At 41.3% G+C, this 25276-nt stretch overlaps 1 protein-coding gene across 1 annotated transcript; it reads left to right on the top strand.

Moving 5' to 3' along the window:
- Positions 1–1685: 1685 nt before the first annotated feature.
- On the top strand, positions 1686–18216 carry tamalin (trafficking regulator and scaffold protein tamalin). Its single transcript, XM_033627996.2, has 8 exons — positions 1686–2020; positions 4907–4959; positions 7094–7148; positions 10135–10237; positions 12480–12573; positions 15243–15309; positions 16171–16237; positions 17247–18216. The coding sequence occupies exons 1-8, from the start codon at positions 1823–1825 to the stop codon at positions 17741–17743; spliced, it is 1134 nt and encodes a 377-aa protein (XP_033483887.1). The 5' UTR covers positions 1686–1822; the 3' UTR covers positions 17744–18216.
- The last annotated feature ends 7060 nt before the right edge of the window (positions 18217–25276 follow it).

The following is a 25276-nucleotide window of genomic DNA, read 5'->3' on the forward strand; positions in this document are numbered from 1 at the left end:
TTTCATCCACCACGAGGGGGCGGTATTCACTTTTCAGTGTGTGGCTGCAACATGATCTGATCTGCTGACTCAAAATAATTGTTTTCTCTGCCTCTTTAAAACTTTTCTGCTCGTTGTGCAACTTAATCTCTTTGTTGTCAAAGTGAGAATCTGAGTTTGGTTTAAATATTAGGGGTTTTTTCAGAGTAATATCCCCTCTGACTTAATGAGAGGTTAGTCTGCCAAAAACAAATGCTGCCTTCAGATGCTGTTGGACAAATCACGACTGCCTTACTGTATGTTTGGAAACTTTGCCAACAGCTGCTGGTCAGTTATTTACACAACTGTTTGTGTATAAAATAAGCCATCAAATTAAAGAATAATGTCACATATGTGCCTTACAAAGTTACAACAGCTATTCTCAGCTGGTGGGAATATACAAAAGCGTTAAAGAGCCCCTCAGGACACATTTTAAAATATTATTTTATTACACCTACACCTTCATTGACAAAATCCAGAATCTATGAATATGCAAGTAATTTCCCAATTTTCTTTTCTACAAAGTCTATTCTCAGTGTCTGTGTCCATATCACTCTGCCATAGGTCACATATTGGCTCATCTTGGCTCCCAAACTATTGCTGATTTCACAAAGTCATGTTTGCACATCTTCAACTCTAGATTCAATGTGACCTCTATTAAACTTTCCCCCTCAGTAGATGAATGTGAACTTTGTTCTAGTGTCAAACTGAACAATGAAGGTCAAACATCCAAGAGAAGCAGCAGGAAACAAAATACATTTTGTAATGTAGGGAGACTTTAAACCTTTTTCCCCAGAACTTAAAATCAATATCTAGTCTTCAGAGTTTGGTGTGTTGAATTAATGTAGCTGTCAGTGGAATTGTTGCCCACTAGTTTATCCCCCATCACAAGTAAGACTAAATCAGGAGTTTACACCCAAATCTTACCGTAATCGTAAGGGGTTCAACTACAACAGAGAAGCAATGATAAAATAAATAAATAAAATTAAAAATTAAAAAACTCATTCCTTTATTTTATTGGCCAAAAATTGTTTGTAGTTAACTACAGCATGCAGCTGCAAAAATTACTTAACTGCATGTAGTTTACTACCCCCAACACTGTCAACTAATGATTGTTATCATATCAATTAATCTCTTTATGTTTTAAATTAAACATTATTATAACCATTTTGTCTGTAAAATGTTAGAAAATAGTGAAAACTTGCAGCACAGTTTCTTAAATTTTAAGATGATGTCTTGTGTTTTGTACCCAGAAAGAAAATTATTCAGGTTATAAACACATAAAGCAAAGAAAAGCACATTTCAGAAGGCGGCAGTAGTGAATATTTGTCTTAACAATAACATGGAAGATTATAAATGTATTTTGGCCCTAAATCATTCATTAATTCATAAAGCAACACTAATACTTTCTTGGTCCTAACTGACTAATCAATTAATCGACTAATCCTTCTGCATTGATTACCTGCCCTGTGTGCTTTTATTCTCCTCTTGATTTTAATGCTACTTTATAAAATAAAAACACCACTACTTCAAAACAAACCCACTTCCAAACTGTGAAACAGGAACGTCCGAGGCGGCCCTGAACGCAGCACCAGAGGATGCACGTCAACATGTCTATTGGCACTCACTCGTGTCCTTCACAACACAAGTCCCCGCCTCCTGCCTATTCACAAGAACTAACACTGGAGTTGGCTCCACATTGAAGCTCACAACTCGGTCAGCATCTTCCCCCGCTGCTGTCTGTCTCTCTGAGGACAACAGGACACTTTAGTATTTTTAATTTGAGCAACTTCCCCACCTCAGCATGACGTTCAGGAGGCTGAAGAAGGTGAACTCCAGCGGGCCGGAGTCTGGACCCGCATCTCAAGACAACGACATTTATTTCCCCTCGTCAAAGTCGGACAGCTGCAGGACTGTGGAGTTACCGACACGCTCCTCGGAGGTTTACAACTACAAGACTTTGGCTTACTCTGGAGGGACGCTGCCTAGGAACTTCAAAAAGGTGAGAAGAGCATTCAGTGTTTGTTAACTTATTTCTCTCTTGTGTCTTCATTCATTGAGTCATGTAGTCTTAAATTATCAATATTTATTCATGAATATTAGATATTAACCTCACCTTTAAAGTTATTCCATGTTCAGGAACTTTTAAAACTCTAATTGCTCACACAAGACATTTACACTCTCCTTTTAAGAAGTTTTTCCACTCTCTAGGCTGAATGATTTATTTATATAGTTCCAGTTGTGGTTCTGGATGTTGGACTCAGCATCATAAACAGAAACCAGCTCTGCTAAATGAGCACTTTACATTGATTTTAGAGATTATTTCACCTGCCAGGAAGAGGAGATTATTTACAGTGATGTCTAGACAACACACTAACTTTGTTTTATTCCATTTAAAAGTAAAAAATATTTAGTTCTGTTTCTCAGATGTGTGTTGTGAGTCTGTCTGCTGATTTTTGGTCTGACAGTGTTTGCCAGCTCACAGTGTATCTACAAAGGGCATCTTCCCTAAAGGTCAACAGTAGCTCATCCTGGGGGCAAGTGTGGACCACCCAAACACTGAGTCTGATTTATGGTGTGTGAGGTAGACCAGGGCCCGGGGGCTTTATTATGGAGGCAAATTAAAATGAGCAGAAGTTCAGGTTTATTCACAGTTAGCTGGAGTGTGACCAAAAGGGTTTTGTGTGAGCCATAAACAAACTGGTTTTCGGATACAAATAACTTATTTTCCTTTGAGGCATGATGGAAAATGTTGACTTTATTTTTTTATTTTAGAGGTGATTTAGTTGAGAAACAATCACAAGCTTTTGTTTTAATCATTAAAGTGGTGCCAATTCATGCTTAAATATACAAAAGAGTAGAACAGGTGTGGGCAAAAAGACAAAAAACTAGACTAAAGGTTGTGAAAAAAACAAAATTCTCATCATGAAGTCATTTAAATTTGACCTTATAATGGGAAATTTATAAAAATGTACTTGCATCATGAGTACAGAGTATTTCCTGGAATCAAACAGCTAATTACCTTCATATTGGCGTATCCCATTTTTCTTAAATAATTACAGATACAATATTCAAATCACAATGACCACTGAGCTCATTTTGTTCTGACTCTGCATCAGTGATACTCAACTTAAGGTCTGCAGGCCAAATCTGGCCCTCTACAGGACGCTGGGTGGCCCGACGAATTATAAGTTTTCACAATGACAAACAGATTCACACTGGAATTTTTGGGCATTTTAAACTTGACTAAGGTGCCAGAGTGCATAAAAAACATCAAAATAGAGCTTGTTTTTCATTTTTAAAAAGTGTAAGACTGTGCCGAATATGAAGCTTGGGTCAGTCGTTGACATATCTGGCACTCACTGTTTTGGGGTCATCTTTGCCAAATTTAAAACCATTCCAGACACGTATTCAACATCTTGTTATCTTGTGTAAGCCTGTCACAGGTGGTCAAACTGTTGAAGTCTCACAACAAGACTAATCACTAAGTGTAAACGTCCTTGTTTGGGTCAGCCCTAACAAACTGCCAGGGGAGGAGGCTTAGGTCCCAAAGCCCTGAGCGTCCTCAAATCCTAGAAACGCCCATGTGTTGTTCACCTGACCTGTGTGAGGCTGCCGGGACTGGATTCGCCACGTTTATTAATTTTATCTAATATATATTATTAACATCTGTTTATCAACTGGCCCCTGACCTCGTGTCAGTTTGAAAAAGTGGCCCTCAGGCAAAGCAAATTGAGTGCATATTGCCTTTATTTCAAAATGAGATCACAGTGAAGATAACATCATCTAAGATAAACAACTGAGACCTGATAACAACATGTCAGTCTGCATCAGTGAAACCATGACTAAGAGTGAAGCTCAGGACTGACAGCTTTCATCACTGACGCTCCACAGTGTCTGACTCAAAGTTTGCTCGTCGGCCATCCGGGACGTTTTCCTGGCTATTGTGTTTCTCATAAAGCTCAATTCATTCTGTAGCTGTTCTTCCTCTGGGGTTTCTGGCGTCCCAGCTGGAAACATGTCTGAAATAGACGTGTACAGTAAAGAGAGCCACAGTCATCCACAAACCTGCATCCATACAGCAGTGTGCAGCGGCTGCAGTGAGGGGCTACAACAGTGCATTGTGCACACATGAGGCTCGGAGATCCTGCTCCAGCCACCCCCGTCGCTCTCTGAGGGTATTTGGGAATAAAAGCACTCATTGAGATGGCAGCGGGACAATTCTGTAAGTGTTGGGACATAAAGAAAGCAACATTTTACTACTCAGAGAGACTGTGGCACAAAGCGGCCTTTCATTGGAGCAACATTTGAAAATGATTGAGTTGGAACAGACGGGGATTGATTGTAAGTGATTTAGTGGAGCCTTCTGGACAGATAGCTTCCTTATTTACACAGCCAGGTAGGGCAGAGTCCTGACCTGCTGTTGACTTGAGTTTTCACTGAATGTGGTTATTGTGGCAGTTATCCCAGCCCACTGTGTCTTATTTGCTTCTTTAATAGGCTGGAATTTGTACAAAGTGCTTTAAATGATCTGAACGTTCAGTCAGGTCAACGGTGTGATCGCCTGAAGGCGGCTGTGTTTGTGTGAAATAAAAGCTAAATTTAGGTTTTCGGATGTTGTTGTGACTGTGTGAGGTAAACAAGGAGCAGCCAGACACGCATTTCTGGTTTCACCTTGATGTTTTCATACCCGCATGATGGCTCAGCGGCTTAAAAATACAAACAGACCGCACAGAGCACGTGTGCAGCTTCAGGACCTGATGGACCAGTTGATGTGTACAGTAGGTGTGTCCTGGAAATGGGGGGAAAAACCCTCATGAGTAATCTTGCATTAACCTCAAGCAGGTGTCTGACACGCTTCATGATTTGTTTCGTTTTGTCTTGGCAGGGTGGCGGCCTGCAGAAGTGGAAACCCCTGACACTGACGCCAGAACCACAAAGGTACAATCACTCACCCATGTTTACCCTTTGTACTTTCTTTCTCCTTCTATCTTCACTTTCATCTCTTCATCTTCCTCCTAAACTGAGCCTCGTGTCACAGTGAAAGCCCCTCATTCAGTCATTACAGTCTGTGATGATGGCAGCCATTGTCGCTCATGATAATTCTTTGAGGGTTGTCATGAATTTTCATGTGTTTTGCTGCCCCTGCATGAGAGACGCTGTGTTGACGTCCAACATTCCAACAGACCAACAGACCCTTGTACTGTACATTTAGCCGTGACGTCCAGATGCTGACGGACACAGACAAAGTCCTGTGCAGCCGGCAGACGTGTCTCGTTATGCCATTTAGATAAGGATGCACATGGAAGAGAGGAATCCAGAGTTGGACATAAACATCTTGTTGACCTCCTGGATTTTATGTATAAGATGCAGTTTTATAAATGAGTCTTTGAAAATCATTATTACAATGAGAATTAAAGCCGATGAATATGCTATTAAATCCCACATTTATTTGATTTAAAGTCAAACTACACTGATTTTATTCATCATTTGATCTATGAAACACCAGAAAACAGTGAAAATAGCCATCACAGCATCCAAAGAACCCAAGAGATGATGTCTACAGGTGTCTTGTTTTGTCCGACACAGAGTCCAAAGCCCCAAAATATTAAATTTAAAATGATAGATGTGCAAAAAATAAAAGCAGAAACTCCTCACATTTGAGAAGCGGACACCTCCAAACTCTTGTTTCCATATCACAAAGTAAAAACTCTTCACTTCAGTTTCAGTTTAGTGTATTATAGAATTATAGAATTAGATATGTATAGAATTAGCCAAAAGGCTATTTTTCATCTGTAGCACATTGGCCAAGATGTAACACAAGGCTACCTAAAATACAACAAAGCACAAAAAAGACTTATTTGAACACAACAAGAAGAACAGGACATGCAAATTCAAAACTGGAAAAGGACTTGAAAATTTCAAAAGCACTGTCTCTACATTAATCCACTATTTTTAACTGTAAAGGCCCAGACACCCCAAACTGACAACAAAGAACTAGTGGTGACAAAGGCTGACTGTTGGGTCGCCTTATGTGGCCTGTGTCTCGGCCATAACGTTGCACTTGAACACACCGCAAAGACCACAGCCAATGGCCAACTAGCATGTATGTTCTGCTCCTGTGTGACAGGAAATAACTCCACACCAGCAGGCGATGGTTGTCTGTATTCGACATTAAAAAAAAGAGAAACTGGAACCCTGACAAGATGGATTCAAGACGCCGGCGTTAGCATAACCCCATGTTTAAAGGACAAATAGTATTTACCGTACACGTCTAATATAAGAAGTTTGTTTTGATCTCACACCCTCTTGACTTCAACCATTTGTTTACTTTCCTCACTTCTGTTTCTTTTCTTGTCCGCTGACCTAACCTGCCAGACAGAGTAATTTCATAGTCCGTAGTCTCTGAAGCCAATGCATCGGTCAAAAAAACTCTGGCAAGGGCCGACTAGTGCCAACAGTGCGGGGTCAACCACAGAAACTAGGGTGACAGACGCTCACTGACCTATGGATGATTGTTAGGTCGGTGCGTCACAGCCCTACGACCAAGAAAAGCAGCGGTTACTCACATTTGAGAACCTGCAACCATCGAACGTTTTGGCATTCAAGCTTGAAAACTCCCCAAAGCGATGAATTGATTATCAGAATAGATGCTGATTTATTGCTCCCCTAATTACACAGCTCACATTCATTTGAGAAGTAGACTTCGGGGAAATCTGATGACTTAAAATAAGTTGTGATAAGGGTTGCAGCAGAATACCTTTTAAACCGGTATACTGTGGTATGAGAACTGACAGTTATCATATGGTGTACATTTGGTTATCAACGTGGACAAAGAATCTCAGGTGTGCGTGTATCTTGTTTCCTCCTTTACTGTCTGTCAAACTTTTTCTACATACTTCCTTTAAAAACAAAAATCCCCTGCTGCTTTCCTTTAAGGGTCATTGTAACTAATAATAGGTATACTACGACACCATGATATTTTCTGAGACAGTTAATGTACTGTGAAAGTCTCATGCTGCAGCATACACAGAGGAGTTGAAATAAAATGTCCCCATCTCGTTCTTCCTTGCAGAAAGGTGGTGGTCTTGGAGAAGAAGGAAGAGGAGACGTTTGGTTTCGAGATCCAGGTAAGAGGATTAACAGCAACGAAACAGAGGGGGGGCTGGAGGGGCTCTTAACCTCTCGAGTGCCATTTAACAGGATTTCCCTGATCGGCTACATCTCTGTCAACAGATGATGAAACTTGAGCGACTGAAGCGTGCACATCTTATCCTGTAAATCTCTTAATCCCAGCATTTGCCTGCTCCGGCGGGGGTGAAAGGTCATGCATCAGTAGAGTAATGCGTCGAGTGTTAGTCCCATGACTCGAGAGAGAAGAGGAGATGTTTTTATTTTTTCCCAGCATCTGTATTTTAAGCCGTGTGGTTTCGCTCACACGCTTCCCATGTAATACCTGCCTCGCTCTCACCCTCTCAGCAGGCAGACGCTTCGCACATTTGACCTCAATATCTCCCTGATCTCTCACTCTGTCGCCCTGAAGCGCTGCACACTCACAATGTCAGCTCTGTGAAGCAGACCTCATTCTTTAAATAGTTTCCTGAAATGGTTATTTGTTGATCTGGCGTGTTCAAGTTTCTCTAAGTGGAGGAAAAGACATTTTGTACTATTTACGGTTTTCGCTGGAGGCTCCCACCCTTCCTCCCCGCCTGTGGCCAGAAGGAAGTGAGCTCATGAGGGTCAGTTTGAAGCTCGGCAGAGAGAGATGAGTTTCTTTTCCTTGTGGTTTTTCTCCCTCAGTGCCTGTTATGTTAACACGGATGTGAAGTTGAGGATCCAGCATGTAAATGCGATATTTGCATTTTAACGATATTTGCATGGTTATGTGTTTATCTTTGGCTCTGCTGAGAGGGAAACGAGCCAGGCAGATCTGAATCATTGCAAATCGTCCCGAGCAGACACTCGTCCAAGTGGGATCCATGTTTTAATAGGAACACTTGACTGTAGCAGATGGAAAGCTTGATCACTTGTTTGCTTTTTTTGCGAGACACTCTCATCTTCGCGTGAGTCTCTGGACCTGTTTGTTGAGGGAAAGGCCCTGAACAGTTTCAGCCTCATGTTGACTAACTGACGGCTGCGTGACAGCAGGAAGTCTATCTGTTGCCTGCAGTGCTCTGACCTTCTGCAGGGAGATTGTGGTGACTGAAACAAGGAAGAGCATGCAAATATATGTGGAAGCAACAAAAACAGTTGTCAAGACAACAAAATATTACACGCATAATAAGGAGGGGATATCTTTTCAGCTTCCAACAAGGTTCTGCTTTTATTGAGCTTTCTTTAATGAGTTTTAATGTCCGTGTCAGTTTGAAGGCCCAGACAAACCAAACCAACGTCAAAGAACCACTGGTGACGAAGGCTGACTGCTGTGTTGCCTCACGTCACCAGGCCAAAAAGTTGCACCTGAACACACCGCAAAGACTACAGCCAACAGCCAAATAGCATGTATGTTCTGTGCCTGCCTGACAGGAAATAACTCCATATCAGCAGGCGGCTTTAGGCTGTATTTGTCATTTGAAAATGGAGTCAGGAAGACAGACAGGAGGGACTCAAGATGCTAGTGTTAGCACATTAACAACACAACCTGATAATGACTGAACAAATTATATTTACTCTGCGCCAACGAACAATAACACAAACCATTATGAACTGTTTCTGCTAAAATTAATAACCTTATCTAACATAATTTATGATGTCACTACCTCTTGGCTTGAGTTGTTAGTTTGCTTTCTTCACCTCCGTTTCTCTTCTTACGCTCTGAGCTGAACTGCCAATGAACCGACCGACAAAAGCTGGTTGACTAGTGCCAACGGTTTGGGTCACACTACAAAAACTAAGGCAACAGACTGGTGGCCCAACGTTGACTGACAGCGACTTGGTGTGTCAGGGCCCTAAAAGATCACATTTTCTTAATGCCAGTTTGTACAGTGAAATAGTTTCTGGTTGCTTTAATTTTCTCTCCTTTCCGTACTGGCATAAAGAGATCCTCCCTTTTATTTACACAGAAATCCATCCAACATTCAGTTACAGATTATATCAGGCGCTGGCTAAACAAATCAGGTGGGTGTCACCCAAACGGACAATATTTTTGGGTGGGAAATTCCAGCTTTGTGCTTCCTTGTTTTGTTGGAGGGACTGTAACACAAAGAAGAGGGCATGTTGTGATTAAAGACTGAAACTTTGGAAGATATCCTCTTGACTGGTCAGTTATTTTTTTCATTGTTTAATGTATAACTTTATGATTAGTCAGGTGATCTAACCACTGTTAGACTGTGATTGATGTTGGATTATTTATGATGTCCTCGTCCCTTAAAAACAACACTAAAACTGACATATTTTTAAATGAATCATAATCAATAGGTGTATATTTGTGCACAGATAAGAGCTCATACCTCATCTCTCAAGGCCCTGACAGACCAAGCTGTCATCAAGAATAGTAGCAACGAAGGCCAACTGTTGCATCGCCTCACGTTGCCTGTGTCTCGACCAAAAAGTTGCACCTGAACTCAACGGGCTTTGCTGTCTCTGACACCGATTCAACATGCTGAATCAGGCAAATAAAAAGCCCCAAAAAGAAGCTGATGAGGGACAGACCGCAAAAACTAGAGCGGCCGATGCTCACCGACAGCCCGATACTGACCGACCATTGTGTGACAGGGCCCTCACAATGAAGCTGCATTTAAGGACAGGAGGAGCAATTACAGTGACTTTCAGTGTACCTGTGATCAAGTCAGTGCCTGTTTTAAAAGGTGAACCTGTCCTTTAATGTTGAAAAAGCCTACCAGCAGTTTCTGTTCAATCAGACAAGAGAAACAAACCTCTAACTTTGCATGATGGTGCCACGTCTCTGTGTGGTTACTGATACCATCTGACTTCCTGCACTGTCCGTCACGACTCGCTCAGCTTGTCATTCAGGGGTTTATCACTTGTGTTGTGTTGTGTATGTGCACATTATTTCAAAACTGCTGACATCAATGACATTGTGTAAAACAATTCCTTGACGTAAAAGAAGAAGTATTAAAAGAAGTTATTTCAGAGTGGTTGTTCTTTTTCTTTCAGACTTACGGCCTGCACCATCAGGACCAAAACTCTGTGGAGATGTGCACGTTTGTGTGCAAAGTGCACGATGACAGCCCGGCTCAGCAAGCAGGACTTAAAGTTGGTGAGTTTGTGTTTGTATTCTTCTTTTTTGTGTCGAAGCCTAAAATAACCTGGAAAACACTTGTAATAGACATGAGGGGAAGTGAGCGTGTCAGGAGTTTTTCTCTCCTTTTTTTTTCTGATTCAGCTCACCCTTTTTTTGTGCTTGCCAGCTGACACTCGTGTACAGTACGTCAACAAAAGCACTCGTCTGTCTCAGGTCCGGCTGTTTAGGGAAGTACAAATATGACTGTTTGCCTACTCATTTTCCAGTCAACAAACAACTTAGCGAGCAGCTATTTCAGCCAACACGTATTTGTCAGCTCCTCTCACTAACGTGCCAGAGAGAGTAAAGCAAAGACAACCTCTCCAACTCCAGTTTGAAAGGAGGTGTTATTTTTATTTGGCAAACACGCCCCCTTTTTCCTTTTGGGTCCTTTTGAAAAATAAAATAAAATCCTCAAAGATAGAAGCAGTGTGCGACAGTGACTTTAAAAGAGGAAATATGTGCAGGAAAATATTTGTCAGTGTGAGGGGAGTAGTTGTCAACTAAGATTGCACTGATATATCAGCCGCACATCAGTAGAAGCCAATACTCACTTTGGTAACTGCCATCAGCCTACTGGCAAGTAAGATGACAGTCAGCAATGGCAGTGGCCGATGTTTTTCTGTTGTGTCACCGTCGTCCTGGAGACAACGTGTAGGGCCAAACAGAGATCTTCCTTGGGGCACTGCTGTGACGAAAGGACACCATAAACCCACTATCGACCTGTCGGAGGATGCATCCCAGTTTTTTCCATTGATATCGCTTCATTGTGAAAAACAAACCCATGCTGAAATTGGCATTAAGTGACATTATGATGCGTTCAAGCTCTTTGTGATAAATATAAATATTAGGCATTATCTTGGTGCATTCAAATGTAATCTGGTAATGTTTTGGGTGAGAATCCTGACTAAACACAGCTGTTTGAAGGATGAATTTGTTACAGCAATATAAAATAGATATTAGAGAAGGAATTATGATGAATTATATATAAATATAATTATATAAAATAAAAATATGAATGATTGTGCTCATTCAAAGATGGTAAAGGAAACAGAAAACAATTCAGCTTTTTTTTTTATGTAATGAAGATTTTTTTTTGTTTCCCTGACACAACAGGGGGAATAGATAACAACAAAAACCAAATAAACAACAAAAACAACAGATCTGATACCTGTTATCTGCCAAAGTTTTATTTTAAACATCGGTATGGGTATTGCCCCAGAATTCCACTATCGGTGCACCCCGTCTGTCAACTGTTAAAATTGATAACAAACTAATTTGAGTCATTTTTTAAGCAAAATAAAAAGCCAAAATTATCTATTTCCAGCTTCTTCAATGTAAATGTTTTCAGGTTGCTTCACTCCTCTATGACAGTAAACTGAATGTCTTTTGGTTGCCATTGAAAAAAGACATTTAAAGATGTCGTCTTGGACTCTGGGAAACACTGATCGACATTTTTCACCTTCCTCTGATATTTTACAGACCAAACAACTGATCAATTAATTAGGAAATAATTCACAGTTTAATTGACAATGAAAACAATCCTTAGTTGCAGCTCTAGACGAAAAGAGGAAGCAGTGTCTTCGATGTCATGCCAAAGAGCACCGCAGTTGTTCACATTGCCTCTATAAATTGCTTCTGGTTTTCAAACTGGTAACCACACAGTCTCAAGCCGGCCGGTCCCAGCGTGAACATCTACGTCAGTCAAAAGGGAAGGTGATTTCTCCGCCTTCATCCCTCATCCAACCTGCGTATGTCACTTCAGTTTCACTTCCTACATTCCTCACATGCTGGCTCTATTGTTCCCTGCGTCTCGGAGTGAACGCAGTGACTTCATCGCATGAAGCAGATTAGGCGGTGGTTTTTGAAAAGAGGAAAACAGGCTTTGTTCTGAACCTCACAAAGGCTGCTGTCACGCACCAGAGTTCACACCACATCTATTAAATCTGAAGTGGAGCCGACTCTCGCAGATAAATAAACACATATGACTCTAACATGTTTTAAATAAACTTCTTGCCAGTGAGGTGACTTCAGTTCATGCACAAGCTGTGTGCCACGACTGCATACGCATGGCCGTCCACATTTGTGTTGCACGTGTCGAGGTTTAATTTGGGCTCAAAGTCGGCTGCAGCTTGTACTAATTGAAGCCACAGTGGATTGAAGCACATCCTGAGCTGATGGCTGCTGGTTAACACACATGTTGATTGTGTGTGTGCAGGGGACACCATCGCAAGTGTGAACGAGGCCACCGTGGAGGGATTTCGACACAAGGAGATTGTTCAGCTCATCAGGGCCTGCGGCAACACACTCAGGTACACACTCACAGAGACTAACACAATCTGTGGATGTTGTAGGAATGTTTTCTGTTGTTAGTTATGCTTCTCAGGTTTTTATTTAAGTAATAATAAACATATTCCACTTAATCTAGTGCGGAAATTATATGTTTATATCTCAGAGAGTTGGAAGCAGTTTAATCGTTTAACTGAAAGTTGAAAGAATCTGATTCAGGACAGAGCTCAGGTTGGAATTACGTATTCAAAGGGAAACCAAATGTAAATTACATGAGGGACTTGTCTTACCAGGAAACAAAAAACCGGTGACGTTTGTTGTGTGAACAAATGAGTCAGATTCAAAATAGAGAGCCTGGTGTCTCCTTTGTATAAAGCTTAACAACAGTATCATACGGGTATGAGGAGGGTAATGTTCTGTACGAAGCTGAAAACGACTGGACTTAGAATTATTTTCCAGTGCCATTATCTCAACATCACAAAGCTTGTTTTCTTAATGTATGTTGATTCATGAATAAAGAAAAGGCTGATTTCTCAAAATAACGATTTCATTTATAGGAGAAAAGTACTTTTGTTTTCTCGAGATGACGGGATAATTGTGGAAACCTCAAAACGAGTGTCTGGTTCATGTGATCACACCTGGGCCCAGTTGTTCAAAAAGTGTAATCTGGATCAGAAATAGAAGGATTTGGGAATCCAATGTTTTGCTATCCAGGATCAGGTAATCCATTTTACTTTTGTGCCCGTTTTTTAAAGCAACATTTGACTGAATCATCCTGATCCAGACACAGACTTTCCAAGAATACCAAATCCGGTTAGCCAGTGTTCCAAATGAGACGATCTAGGCCTATCATAATGTAGGCTACTAGATCTGTCAACAACAGCAGTTTTAACATATCAAATGCAAAATTTAAATAAATGTATCCATAACTGACTGATTTGACCGATCCACCTATCAGCTCGGATCAGAATAATCCTGATTGTTTTGGATCAAAAGTATCCCAATCCTTCTAAAATGTTTTGAACAACACATACTGAGGGTTTGCTCCAAAGCAAAAGACTGGATTAAGTTATCTAATCCCATTTCAGAACCCTCTTTTTCTTTTCAACAACCCCTTTTCAAGATTTGACTCGATTCAATAGCCGAAACCCAACCAGTTTACTTCTGAACTACTGGGCCCTGATTGATTTTAGTCTTCCTGATCACTGTCACGACTGTTGGGGAGAATTCATAACTGAACTGTTAGACCTTGATTGGGCTCCTTGACTCGACATTTTCAGCTTTTGCTACAGTTGTCAAGACATCTATGCGGGTTAGTATGGCTCAAAGCTCGTTATCTTAAAATAACAAAATGATTAACCCGTGATCTTGAGATAACAGTGTGAAAACAGTGTGTGAAGCTGAGATCATGGCTGATCTCAGCTTCCGTACTTTTAAGATACTGTGATTTCAATAAAATTCAAGTTTGTGTGACATATTTTATTCATGGTCAATAAAAATTTAATCCAGTTTACATGGATGGAGGCATGAATTATTTTCCAAAGGGGGGAGTGACAGAAACAGTTTGATAACCACTGGTCTAAGTTATTAACTCAGTACAAAAAAAACCCTAAGTAGTTGCTTTTTTTAAATTTTGCACATGTTGTATGTTTGTGTTTTGGGCTGTTGTTTAGACAAAGGTAGTAATTACAAGATTTTGCCTCAGCCTGTGAAAAACTGACATTTCATACTCTGAGGGCGAGGTTATCTCTGAAAGGAAGGATGGCGAAAGTATTTTTAGTAACGGCCATAGGCGGGTTGAAAAGCCGGTCATCGCAGAGAGACGTTGACATTATGGGGAAAACAAAGCACGTTCTATGACCATCTCTCCTTGAAGACATTCATGGAGCTGCAGTCACGTGAAAAAAGATAGAAATAGTCAAGAATGGGGAAAAAAGAGGAAGAGAGAGAAGTTCAAACTCTGACTGTACTCCTGCGCAAAGTGGGTGTCAATGCCAGATTGTCTGTTTCGGTTGGTTAGAGAAATGGTCGGACAGAGACCCCTTACCTGACATCAGAAAGGTGCAAGAGGATGTAGTTTTAGACGATGTACAACCGTCCGTCAAGCAGTTCTGATGAAGCAGCTTAAAAGTTCAAAAATAATCAAGAGATTAATTTTTTGATGCCTTGATTCGATAGGATTCAATATCTCTCAGCTGAGTTGAGTGCTAAGTGGGGTTTTAATCTGAAGCTCTCTCCTCTTGCTCATCCTCCTCCTCCTCTGCTTGTAAAAGATTAAAGGGACAATTAGCGAGGCCCCTGTCTGAAAGCGCCGAGAGCTGCTGCTAAAAAAGTGAGATGAACCGCATCAGAGTGGCAGAGCAGGCACAGATTTTATAGACTGACATCATCAAATTATACTTACAAGTCTGTATAAACTGTTACGGTGAAAACGAGCTCTATAAGTCAGTCGCCCACTTGTGTAATTCAAAGGATTTGCCACACTGAAGTGTCTTGAGTGGAAATTGTATCATGCCCTTATCCTCTTGTAAACTGACATCAGACTCATTTCCGCCACCGTCTGATGAAAAGCGTCTTTCATATGGTCCAACTTCTCTTTTTTATCGCTGTTTTTTTTTTTGCCCTTGTAGATTTTATAAGTGCTTCCTGTCACGCTTATTAAATCTACTGCCTTCTGGTTTTACACTTAAAGGTTGGAGACAGTTTACAGTGACTCAATCCGAAAAGCGGAGCTGGAGGCCCGGCTGCAGTATCTGAAGGTGAGCTTGTTTTGTTTTACTGTTGCTGCGGCAGTTTTTTCACTGTTTGTCAGCGGTGAGTCAGCCCATTTGTGTGTGTCCACCACCCTCAAGCACACACACATTATGTTACATGCTAGATATAGACACCACCCCTCCCTCCCTCCACACCTGTCTCCCCAGCAGCACCACCTGTTGCATCAGCAGTTCACTGATCGCTGCAGACATTCTCAAACTGGAGGCTGTTAAAAAGCTGCCAGCTTTCCCCCCAAAGATTACAGCAGCTGTCCCGCTCTAATCCACGAGTGTGTGAGAGCTGCAACACAGATGCTTTCTGAGATACTAATCCAGCGTTTTAAAGATTAACCTGCTGCTCTGCATGTGTGCAGTGTTGATAGATGCTGATTTCTCACTAAATACGACAGTTGTTGACCCATGTTTTTTGGATAAAGAGAAGAAATACACAGAAAACGGATACAGTCGTGTTCATATTAACATGCATATCAGTCGGTGGTAATCAGGAAATCCCTCTGATACGTCATCTTCCTGTTGGTTGTAGCTTGCAACTCCTGTTATTTGTCAACGCAGTTTTTCCGTTTCACACAGACTGCCCCTTTGACACAACAAGTAACTTTGGTCATTGCACCTGCAGTGTGAACACAGATGATTAGTTTTCTCAGTCTTATGTTGCTTTGTTGTCTGTTTGAAAGTCTGTTTTACATCTGTTGACTCATTATAGTTTCAATTAATGTTTTGACTTTGTAGCAGTGTTTTTAAGTCACTTCAGCGTCCAAGTTCTTTGTCATGATGAGTTGTTTTTACAGTGTCTGTTGTGGTTTTCTTGTCACCATCATTTAAAATATCGCTGTCTTCCTTTTGTAGCAAACCCTTCATGAGAAGTGGGATGAGTATCGGTCGCTGATGTGCCAGGAGCAGAGGCTCGTTCATGGTAGGTTTTATGAGTCTTGTTCATTCACTTTGCTGTATGTCACCAGGGTCATCCACTCTATGTCAGTGCTGATTTACATGCTTGTACATAGAAAACATATTAAATTGTCCAGGTTTAAAAACTTTTAATCATCTTTTTCTTTTTCATTGTTTTCTTTGGTTTCAAAAGGGGGAAGAAAACATGACTCATAGCAGATTAAACATTTTAACACCAATGCTTATGTTCATAAACCAAGAAATGCTCTGCACTGGTCCAGTTTGAACAGTTTCTTGCACGCCTGTTTCCACGCCACGCACCTAGAAGCCGATACAGTCTCGTTTTAAAAAGCATTCGCTATTATGTTCACATCCCGCTTCCACACTTCTCTGGTATTTTAAAAACCCTTAAAACAGACTTTTTAAAAAGCTGCTGATCTCATTTTAGTTTGAAACCTCCTGGACTGCGTTTTGCGTTTAGTGGGTAGAAACGGAGACTTTTGAAAACGATGGCGCGGACACCCATGTTTGCCTCGTTCGACCCTGATTGGGTCTTAATAGTCCCGATGTGTCAAGCCAAAACATTAAAAGCTTAGTCTACACACCTGTGATTTCATCCTTCTTGTCCCGTACTCCTTTCCCATTTCCATGACTTCCTGCAGTGATCAATAATGCTCCTAGTACACTCGGATATGTCGCCATATTTGCTTTGCAGTGACTCCCAATCTGTTTTCTGACACCTTGACAGCCTTATACTCATATGTTACTGTCAGTAACAGTTCCACCTCATTGCTGTCCAAGCACAGCATCTCTTGATTTACTTTCTGTCATCTGCGTAGTACTTCCTGTAACTAATCAACCAACCGTAGAGCAGAAAATCTGCTTCTTGTTTACATCGACACATGCACGCTCAGTGTATGTAGATGGTCATGTGATGTTCATTTAAGTTGAATAAATATGGACGGAGATTATTTGGATGTGACCTAAAAGTTTTCAGTAGTCCACCATCCTCACTCTGCCCTTCTCTCCTGTAGGTATTGTACTGAGTGATGCTGCAGTCTACGAGTCCCTGGAGTCAGCAGGCGTGTACGGCAGCCTCGGCACTCCCAGCCCCGCCGCTCAGAGAGCCCTCCGCTGCACCGGCAGCACCAGCAGCAGCGCCAGCTTCCTCAGCACAGCCACCGAGGACGACCCTCTCTACCAGACCTGCGTGTACCAGGACGGCAGCGTGGACAACGTGGACAACACCAACACAGACAAAAACAAAGAGCAGCCGCAGAAGAAGCAGCAGCGTCTCCGACCAGCCAGCGAGCTCTTCACATCAGCCAAGACGCAGCTGACCCGCAGCGCCAGCACACGCAGCTACATGAGGGGAACATCGTCGTCGTCGTCGTCGTCCGCCCCGGGGGAAAAGCAGGGAGGTTTCAACTCGCTGCAGAGGAAGCCCAAACCCAAAAGCTTCCGCAGACGTCTCCTCAAATTCATCCCAGGCTTGAACCGACCAATGGAGGAGGAGGAGAGCAAACTGTGAGCAGCAAACCGAGCTGTTCACAGAGACTTCACAGGCTTTAGACTTAGAGCACCACCGACTGTTGAACTCAACTGCCAAAGAAAAAAGTACAAGCCTCCCCAAAGAGACTGAGACCAAAGTGAGATGGCTCTACATGTGCACCTCTTCACATTTGACAAGTGAATATGTGGCTTTGTTCTGGGGCCCTCAGTGTTTCACAGCTGTATATAACTTTTGTTTCCTTTTGTTCTTTAAGTTATTTATTTATTTTTACATGTCTGCTTTATGTACAGAATGAAGGATTTTTCAGTTTTTACTGCATGCACCGACTTTTATTTTGACAGCTGAGTAAATAACCCATTTCGATTTGTGATTGTTCGACGTTTTGTAAGAGACAAGTTTGATATCTACTTTTAGATGAGTCAGATCGATTCTGTTTTATTTGTTTTCTGCCTGAAGTCACGGTTCCTAAAAATAAAATATGTGTCATTTTCAGATTATATGCTCTTTATTTTGTGCAGAACTTGCAAGAAAAGCCATTTTGTTCCGCAAGCCACAACTGTTTGTGGGAATTGTAGCTGCCAAACTTCAGTTAGCGCTCCGACCTCGAGTGTACACACAATCTGTTTGTAATTTCCCCAGCGGAGATGTGTCCCACTTCATGTGATACTTTTAAATATAGCAGGCCTTCATGGTTCCATAGCTCTTCCTCGGTTTAAGAATGTTATCACTCGAGTTCTTGAGGTTAGCGTCTGGCTTCGGATGGTTTGAGGCTTTTCTGTGGTGCAAGGTATCCAGAATGGAGCCTGTTGTATCGCCCATGACACAGTTTATTGTTAGGAGGATAGTGAGGAATGTGCAGAGAAAGGCATGACCCAAAATTCCAAACACAACCGCTTTCTTTCAGCTCCTGCAGACGAATGCTGATTCCTCCTCTTCCACGCTCCCATATTCCCATGGCGGCCTCAGTTGTCCAAGAGCTCACTGGGTGTGTGTGTGTGTGTGTTGGGCGGGGGTTGCTTGGAGTCTTTTCATTCCTGGCTCCCAGCTGACCCATGAGGTCATCGTGGTCACTCTCTCCGGCGTTGATCCCTTTTGTCCCCTGCCGCTCATTCACAGATGCGTCAGGAGTGTTGATGATGGTGAGCGATGGTATGTGGCCATGTGTTAGAGCCGAGCCCTCTGACTGTTGTGGGCACATTAAGGAGAAGCAGGAGGGGGGTGACAGAAGGGATTGTTATGCAAGCTCGCCGGTGCTTGAAACATGGGTTTAGAGCGAATAGGTTGACTGCATAACAAGGGGATAATTATTCAAGATGATGGTACACTAAAAACAACGTGTGAAAGGGCCATTTAACTGAGACAGAGGGCCTAAACAAGGAGGGTGCCCGGCAATTAACCCAGTGGGCGGCTAGTACGGGGGTCGGATAGTAAATATACTGTTGCCAATGTTGGGATGTTGCCCCACTGCTAAAACGCCACTATTGATTTCAAGACTAAGTGGTGAATTTGTTTTGCAGTGGTCTGAGTGTGAACTGCAGACTGGAGGTCAGATTATGCCTCTTGTGCTGTTTCCACACCATTTTAAGTAGAATTACTTTTTACCTTCTTCAGTGTTACCGTCTCTACATCAACACCACAATGTATAGCAACTCTTATTTTGTTTAAAAAGGCCAGATTACAGCTTTTGTCAGATGAAACCTCCGACTCAAACACAGAAAACTGAAAATGCATGCCCCAAAAATACAATACTGGTGTCTGAAAAGAAAATACAACAGCAAAGAAACCTTTTTCAACACAGTGCATCATTAAAATCAAAGCTGCAACTATAACGTGGAAACACAATTCTCTGAACGAACTTATTGTGGTCGTATTTAAAGATATTGAACACTGTGCAAAAAATTGTCAATAAGCAGCGTCACTACAAATGCATCTGTGTCAGACTTATATTTTGAAACAATATTTGTGAAACCACGTTGCTAAGGCACTGCCAAAACCTCACATTTGTAAATGGTTGCTAAGGCAGCGTGTAACTTACCCCGCTCCCTCAGTTACTTCTGCTTTAGTTTGGTGTTGTGATGCCAGCATTACTACACTGGAGTGGAAATGTACATGACAGTGAGAAGCAGACTGACTGAATGTGGAAAAACTGAGACATCTTGAAATTGCACTTATTTTTAATCTTTCATAAGACATCTCAGGCTGTTTATGATCTGTTATGTAAATGCACAACCATTTTTACACTAAAAGAGGGAAGAAAATGGATGTGTTGTTATTTATAGGTTGTCGTGCAATGGTTTTGCTGGTCAGGCCCACTTGAGATCAAATTGCTCTGTATGTGGTCCATTAACTCAAATGAGTTTGATATTCAAAAACATCAAGAAACAATGAACAAAAAGCCCCAAACACAATATCTTATGGTCAAATCATCAAATATCTCGTCCATAAACCCCAAATACTGAGTTTACAAAAATGTGAAACCAAACAAAATTGCCTTTGCTTGATTCATTTTCTGAAGCCTTCTGTTTTTGGGTTGTCCATCTCTACATCCGTACTTCCATACATCCTATTCTTGTGAATAATATCTCAAAAATGCTTTGAGGGGAATTTCTTCAGATTTGGCACAAACGTTGATATGGACTCAAAGATGAACTGAATAGATTTTGATGGTCAAAGGTCAAGGTCACTGTGACCTTGTGTCTGTCTTATTTTCATGAACACAATATGTCAAGAGGGCCTTCAGGGAGTTTCCTCAAATTTGGCACAAACACCCACAAGGACTTAACTGTTAAGAATATAGTGGTCAAAGGTCACTGCGACCTCACAAAATGTGTTTGGCCATAACTCAAGAATTCATACACACTATGACAACATCTCTCACAAATGTCTAACAGGATAAGATTATGAAGTGATGACATTTTCAAAAGGTCACCTTCCCTGTGGCATCATAAAGTTCTACCTTTACTCAGCATCATATCTCAGGAACAGAAGGGGAGACGTTTGGTCAGATACTGAATTGGTGAAACTAATCTTGAAACTGTGCTGACTGTATAGATCTTCTGTGCTGCCGGGGTGAGGATGAGTGTGAAGCATCCATGTTTTCACAGACATGGATGTAAACTGTCTGAGCAACTTGACTGGTTTGCAGAGGCATACAACTGCAAGGCAGTAATTTTAATTTAGCTACTGATTGCAGTTCAAGCGAAGATAAACAAAACGTTTGTTTTTTTTTTTCATTTAAATGAGAAACCATAATGCGTTGAATAAAAAGACAATATCTGGATTTTCCAAGGTGTATGTAAACTGTCCACTGTGATTCTGACAATGTTACAGGGGTGTAGTACAGAGGCCAAGTCCCTCCTCTTCTGGTGTTCACAATAGGACCTTGTTTAGGAAAAAAAGTATGGTAGTCAATGGCGAGAGATAAATAATATTTTGATCTTGTTTTAATTGTTTAATTAGTTACATGTTTTGCAAGACAAGAAAGTTGTAGTCTGTCATAGTACCATTTAGTTAAGTGTAAAACCACTTAGTGAACTACAACTCTCGTCTCGCACAATATACGTCACCTACTTACATCACCTACAACTTAACTATGTTCATTCATTCATTTATTTTTTCCGTAAACGTATATCCTGTTGGGGGTAGTGGGGGGCTGGGGCCTGTCCCAGTGACATTAGGTGTCTTTGGACTGTGGGAGGAATCCAGAGAACCCGGAGAAAACCCACGCTGACACGGGGAGAATATGCAAACTCAGCACAGAGGGGCTCCCCCATCCCGGTGTTCAAAACCCCCCACCCTGTATTAGAACCGGGAGCCCTATTACTGTGAGGTAACAATGCTAACCACTGTACCACCATGCCGCCCTCGACTATGTTCCACTCACAAATGTAACGTTATCTTACCAAGTGTGTTTTATCCAGTGACTCCTGCTCTTTTTATCAGCAGGAAAGCAAAAGGACGAGCAAGACCTGTTTCTCATGTGAGTATGTCCCACTATGAAACACACAGGTGTCTTAGTTTCAGCACTAGAGAAACCTGTGACGTCACTTATGCGAGTTGTGTCTTCCTATGTACCTATTTTCACAGTCATACACTTTAACAGTTTAACTCTGCTGACTTGCAAAATTATCTTTAAAACTGACAAATGTGTAATCCATGCCACAGTTCAAACAGTATCCAAAAAATATTTATCCCTTGCTGTTGACAACTATTTTTTTTTTCTTACAAATGAGGTCCCATGGAGGTCCACTGGAAGAGAAGGGAACTCACCTCTCTGTTCTAGATTGGTGGAATACTTTCTGTATAATATTAAAGGACACATATCAAGATCAGGGGGAACGAGGGAAAAAAAGAACTGTCTGACTTTGCAACAAGAAATGTCACTTTACAAAGACACTCTGGTGTAGAGGCCCCTTGACTTCTCCGCCCCCTGGAGCTGTGCCTGGTAGCTCCATGTGGCAATCCATCCACGCTTCATTGCAACTGCATATCTCACTCATTTTGCTCACTTTTTCTGATGAATTTTGATCACTGAACTCACCTTCTTGAGACACAGTTAATAAAAAACTGTACCTACTGGTCCGTTCCCTCTTACCGCCTGTCAGTGATGTGAAATGAGCAGCTTTGAGAAGAGGAAGCAGAAGAGCCTGTAGGACATAGTTGAGACTCTGTGGTGAAACAGCTCAGACCAGCGTGCTCTTTCTCAAGCATGGCGTGCGTCACAGTTACTGATGGGCCGTTAGTGCCTCTGGTCAAATGAATGGATCAGTGCAGATGTTCTTTGGTTGGTTAGAAATAAGGAAGAGGTTTGGTGCTTGTGCTCAACACTTGCAGCATTTTTAAACACGTGCACTGAAAAGACACCACACAAAACCCACAAATGTTATTCTCACGCAAGAAACAAACCTGTTTGAAGCAGAAATATCAATCACAAAGTTTTGGTGTCATATAACGTGGGTGGCACTTCGTAGTCTGTTGTGTTTGAGAGGAGCTTGAGTAGGCTGTCAAGGCACAGGATGTGGCTGAGAAATGTGCCGGAAATCCACCATAAAGATAAGAGACTGCTACGGTTAAAAAAAGACAGCATCATATGCATGTGATTATTTCCATGCCTGTCTGTCACTGTGTGTTTAACAAAGAGACAGAACAGGTAACGTGGCAAAATAAGAACGGGATAAGAACACCAGACAGGACACCTGCCTCGAGAGACGACAGGTGTGGATTTAAGAAGAGTTCAGGGTCAAAAGTCACAAATAAAATCTACCCTAAAAAAGTCCATAAAAGAGTCGGTTAAGCACCAACAAGAGGAAACAAAACTGCCCAGCATGACTTGGATGATTCAGCTTTCAGCCACAACAACTACAGTGCCTTTTTTTAATAAATGCAAATGGAAGAATGCTCTTCATAATCTGCATCTGAGATAACGTTCCTGCATTTGGTTTCCCAGCAGCAGCCGTAAGCTGATACCTTAAAGGTTATATTGTCTCTTTGTGGCTCTAACAGCCTCTTTCCTGAAGCGGCTGCTCATAATTTCCACGCAGCAGCTTGTTAATGGACAGCTCATTTATACAGTCAGAGCCTCTTATTTAAGAGCTGGACAGATGTGTGTTTTATTAGCCCCCCTCGATACAGTCCATAAAAAGTTTTCCAGTAGCTGCAAGATCCAGAAACACATTTCAACATATAGTAAGATTCATCACGTTGTAAAAATAACAGCTTACATATGAATTAATATATTTAAAGCCCTCAAAACATTTGTTCTCAATCAGCTTCTCGTTATGACTGAGGGAGTCCAACATGAACACACAATCCTCTCCCAGTGTTTTGGATTATTTTACATGAAATACGTATTTATTGTGATTTTTTTTCAGTGTTATTTTTGCTGGTTTGAAAGGGAAGATCGTCAACTGGAAAAAAGGTGATGTACTTATATATTTCCATGCACGAATCAGAGTTTAGCAGCATTTGAATCAAAATATCTGATGGTGGTCGTGTGGCTTGTCTGCACATATTGACGCCATCAATGAAATCTGATCAGACACCCACACAGATGAAGCAGATTAGCTGAGCGTTTGAGTTTAACCATAAGGATGTTTTTCTTTCAGACTTAAACTTTAATTGTTTCTTACGAAGTCGAGCAGTATTATACAGAAATACAAGTTTTCAGGAGCTTTGACATGCATCAATTTACAAAATAAAACCATATGTTATAGTAAGTTATTGGATCAGTTGGCCTTTATTGTTGGAAAAAGTGTATGTTTTTGCATCACTTGGCAGCAGAGGAGCATAAAATCTACCACAATAGGCCTTTTTCACAGCAGACAGTTTGACTTTTCACATTAGGAGAAGCGCAGGTGTCACCAATAACACTAATGATGGCTCTGCTCTCCTTAAGTGTTCCAGTGAGAGTAACCATGAGCCAGCATGCACAGCACCAGGACCCTGAAATCAAAGCAGCTAAATGATCCTCAGCAGTCATTCATTCATTATTCAGAGCTGTGCTTTTCCTATTTTGACATGTCAAAACGTCTCCTGTGGAAAAGATGATGATAAATGAAACATTTCTGAGAGGAGCTCATTCAGCAAAGGTTGGACCAGACTGCAGTGAAAATTAATTGCAGTGTGCTGGACTCCTGTACTGGAAACTAGAGGTAGAGTTACATCATTAAATATAAGCCTCTGATGTTTTCTTCTTCGAGGTCTAGTTAAAAAATAAACTTAATTTTGGACCAGTTGAAGGTGCTGAATATGACAGTTTGTATGATATCTAATGAATTAACACCCCTAAAGGTGGTTGGGCATGTCCTTTTATGTACCTAATGTAAAGCTCCATGGTTAGTTTTAGGAAAGTAAAGTTATGTAGGTTAGGGTTAGAAAAAGAATCATGGTTGGATGTCATCACATTATGTACTTAACGTAAGTTACGTAGGAGAGTTGAAGGAAAACTTAAGCATTGTCACATTGTGTACTTAACATTAAGTTAAGTATTTAATGTAAAGTTAAGAGGTTAGGTTTAGGAAAGCAAAGTTAAATAGGTGAGGTTAAGGAAAGTTAAGTTATGTAGCTTGGGTTTAGGAAAAGAATTACGGTTGGGTGTTGTCACGTTTTGCACTTAACGTAAAGTTACATACTTAACATAAAGGTACAATAGTTGGGTTAAAGTAAAGTTATGCAGGTTAGGTTTAGGAAAAGAATCATAGCTGGGTGCCGTCACATTATGTTGGCTTATAATGTAAAGTTACACTGATTAGGTTTAGAAAAGTTAAGTTATGTAGGTTAGGTTTAGCGTTGGGGCGTCGGTGGCTTAGTGGTAGAGCAGACGCCCCATGTACAAGGCTGTTGCCGCAGCGGCCCGGGTTTGAGTCCAGCCTGTGGCCCCTTGCTGCATGTCATCCCCCCTCTCTCTCTCCCCCTTTCACACTTAACTGTCCTGTCAAATAAAGGCAAAAAATGCTCACAAAAAAAATCTTTAAAAAAGAAAAGAAAAGTTGAGCGTCATCACATTGTGTACCTAACCTAAGTATGTGATTTTACATTAAGTGCGTACCGTAA

The sequence above is a fragment of the Epinephelus lanceolatus genome, chromosome 8 (assembly GCF_041903045.1).
Source record: "Epinephelus lanceolatus isolate andai-2023 chromosome 8, ASM4190304v1, whole genome shotgun sequence".
NCBI classification, from domain to species: Eukaryota; Metazoa; Chordata; class Actinopteri; order Perciformes; family Serranidae; genus Epinephelus; species Epinephelus lanceolatus.

Excerpts from the sequence above, each read along its gene's own strand:
- tamalin (XM_033627996.2), top strand. The coding sequence starts at position 1,823 with ATGACGTTCAGGAGGCTGAAGAAGGTGAACTCCAGCGGGCCGGAGTCT. Across the intron at positions 2,021-4,906 it reads TGCCTAGGAACTTCAAAAAG|GGTGGCGGCCTGCAGAAGTG; the intron begins GTGAGAAGAGCA and ends TTGTCTTGGCAG. Across the intron at positions 7,149-10,134 it reads CGTTTGGTTTCGAGATCCAG|ACTTACGGCCTGCACCATCA; the intron begins GTAAGAGGATTA and ends TTTTTCTTTCAG.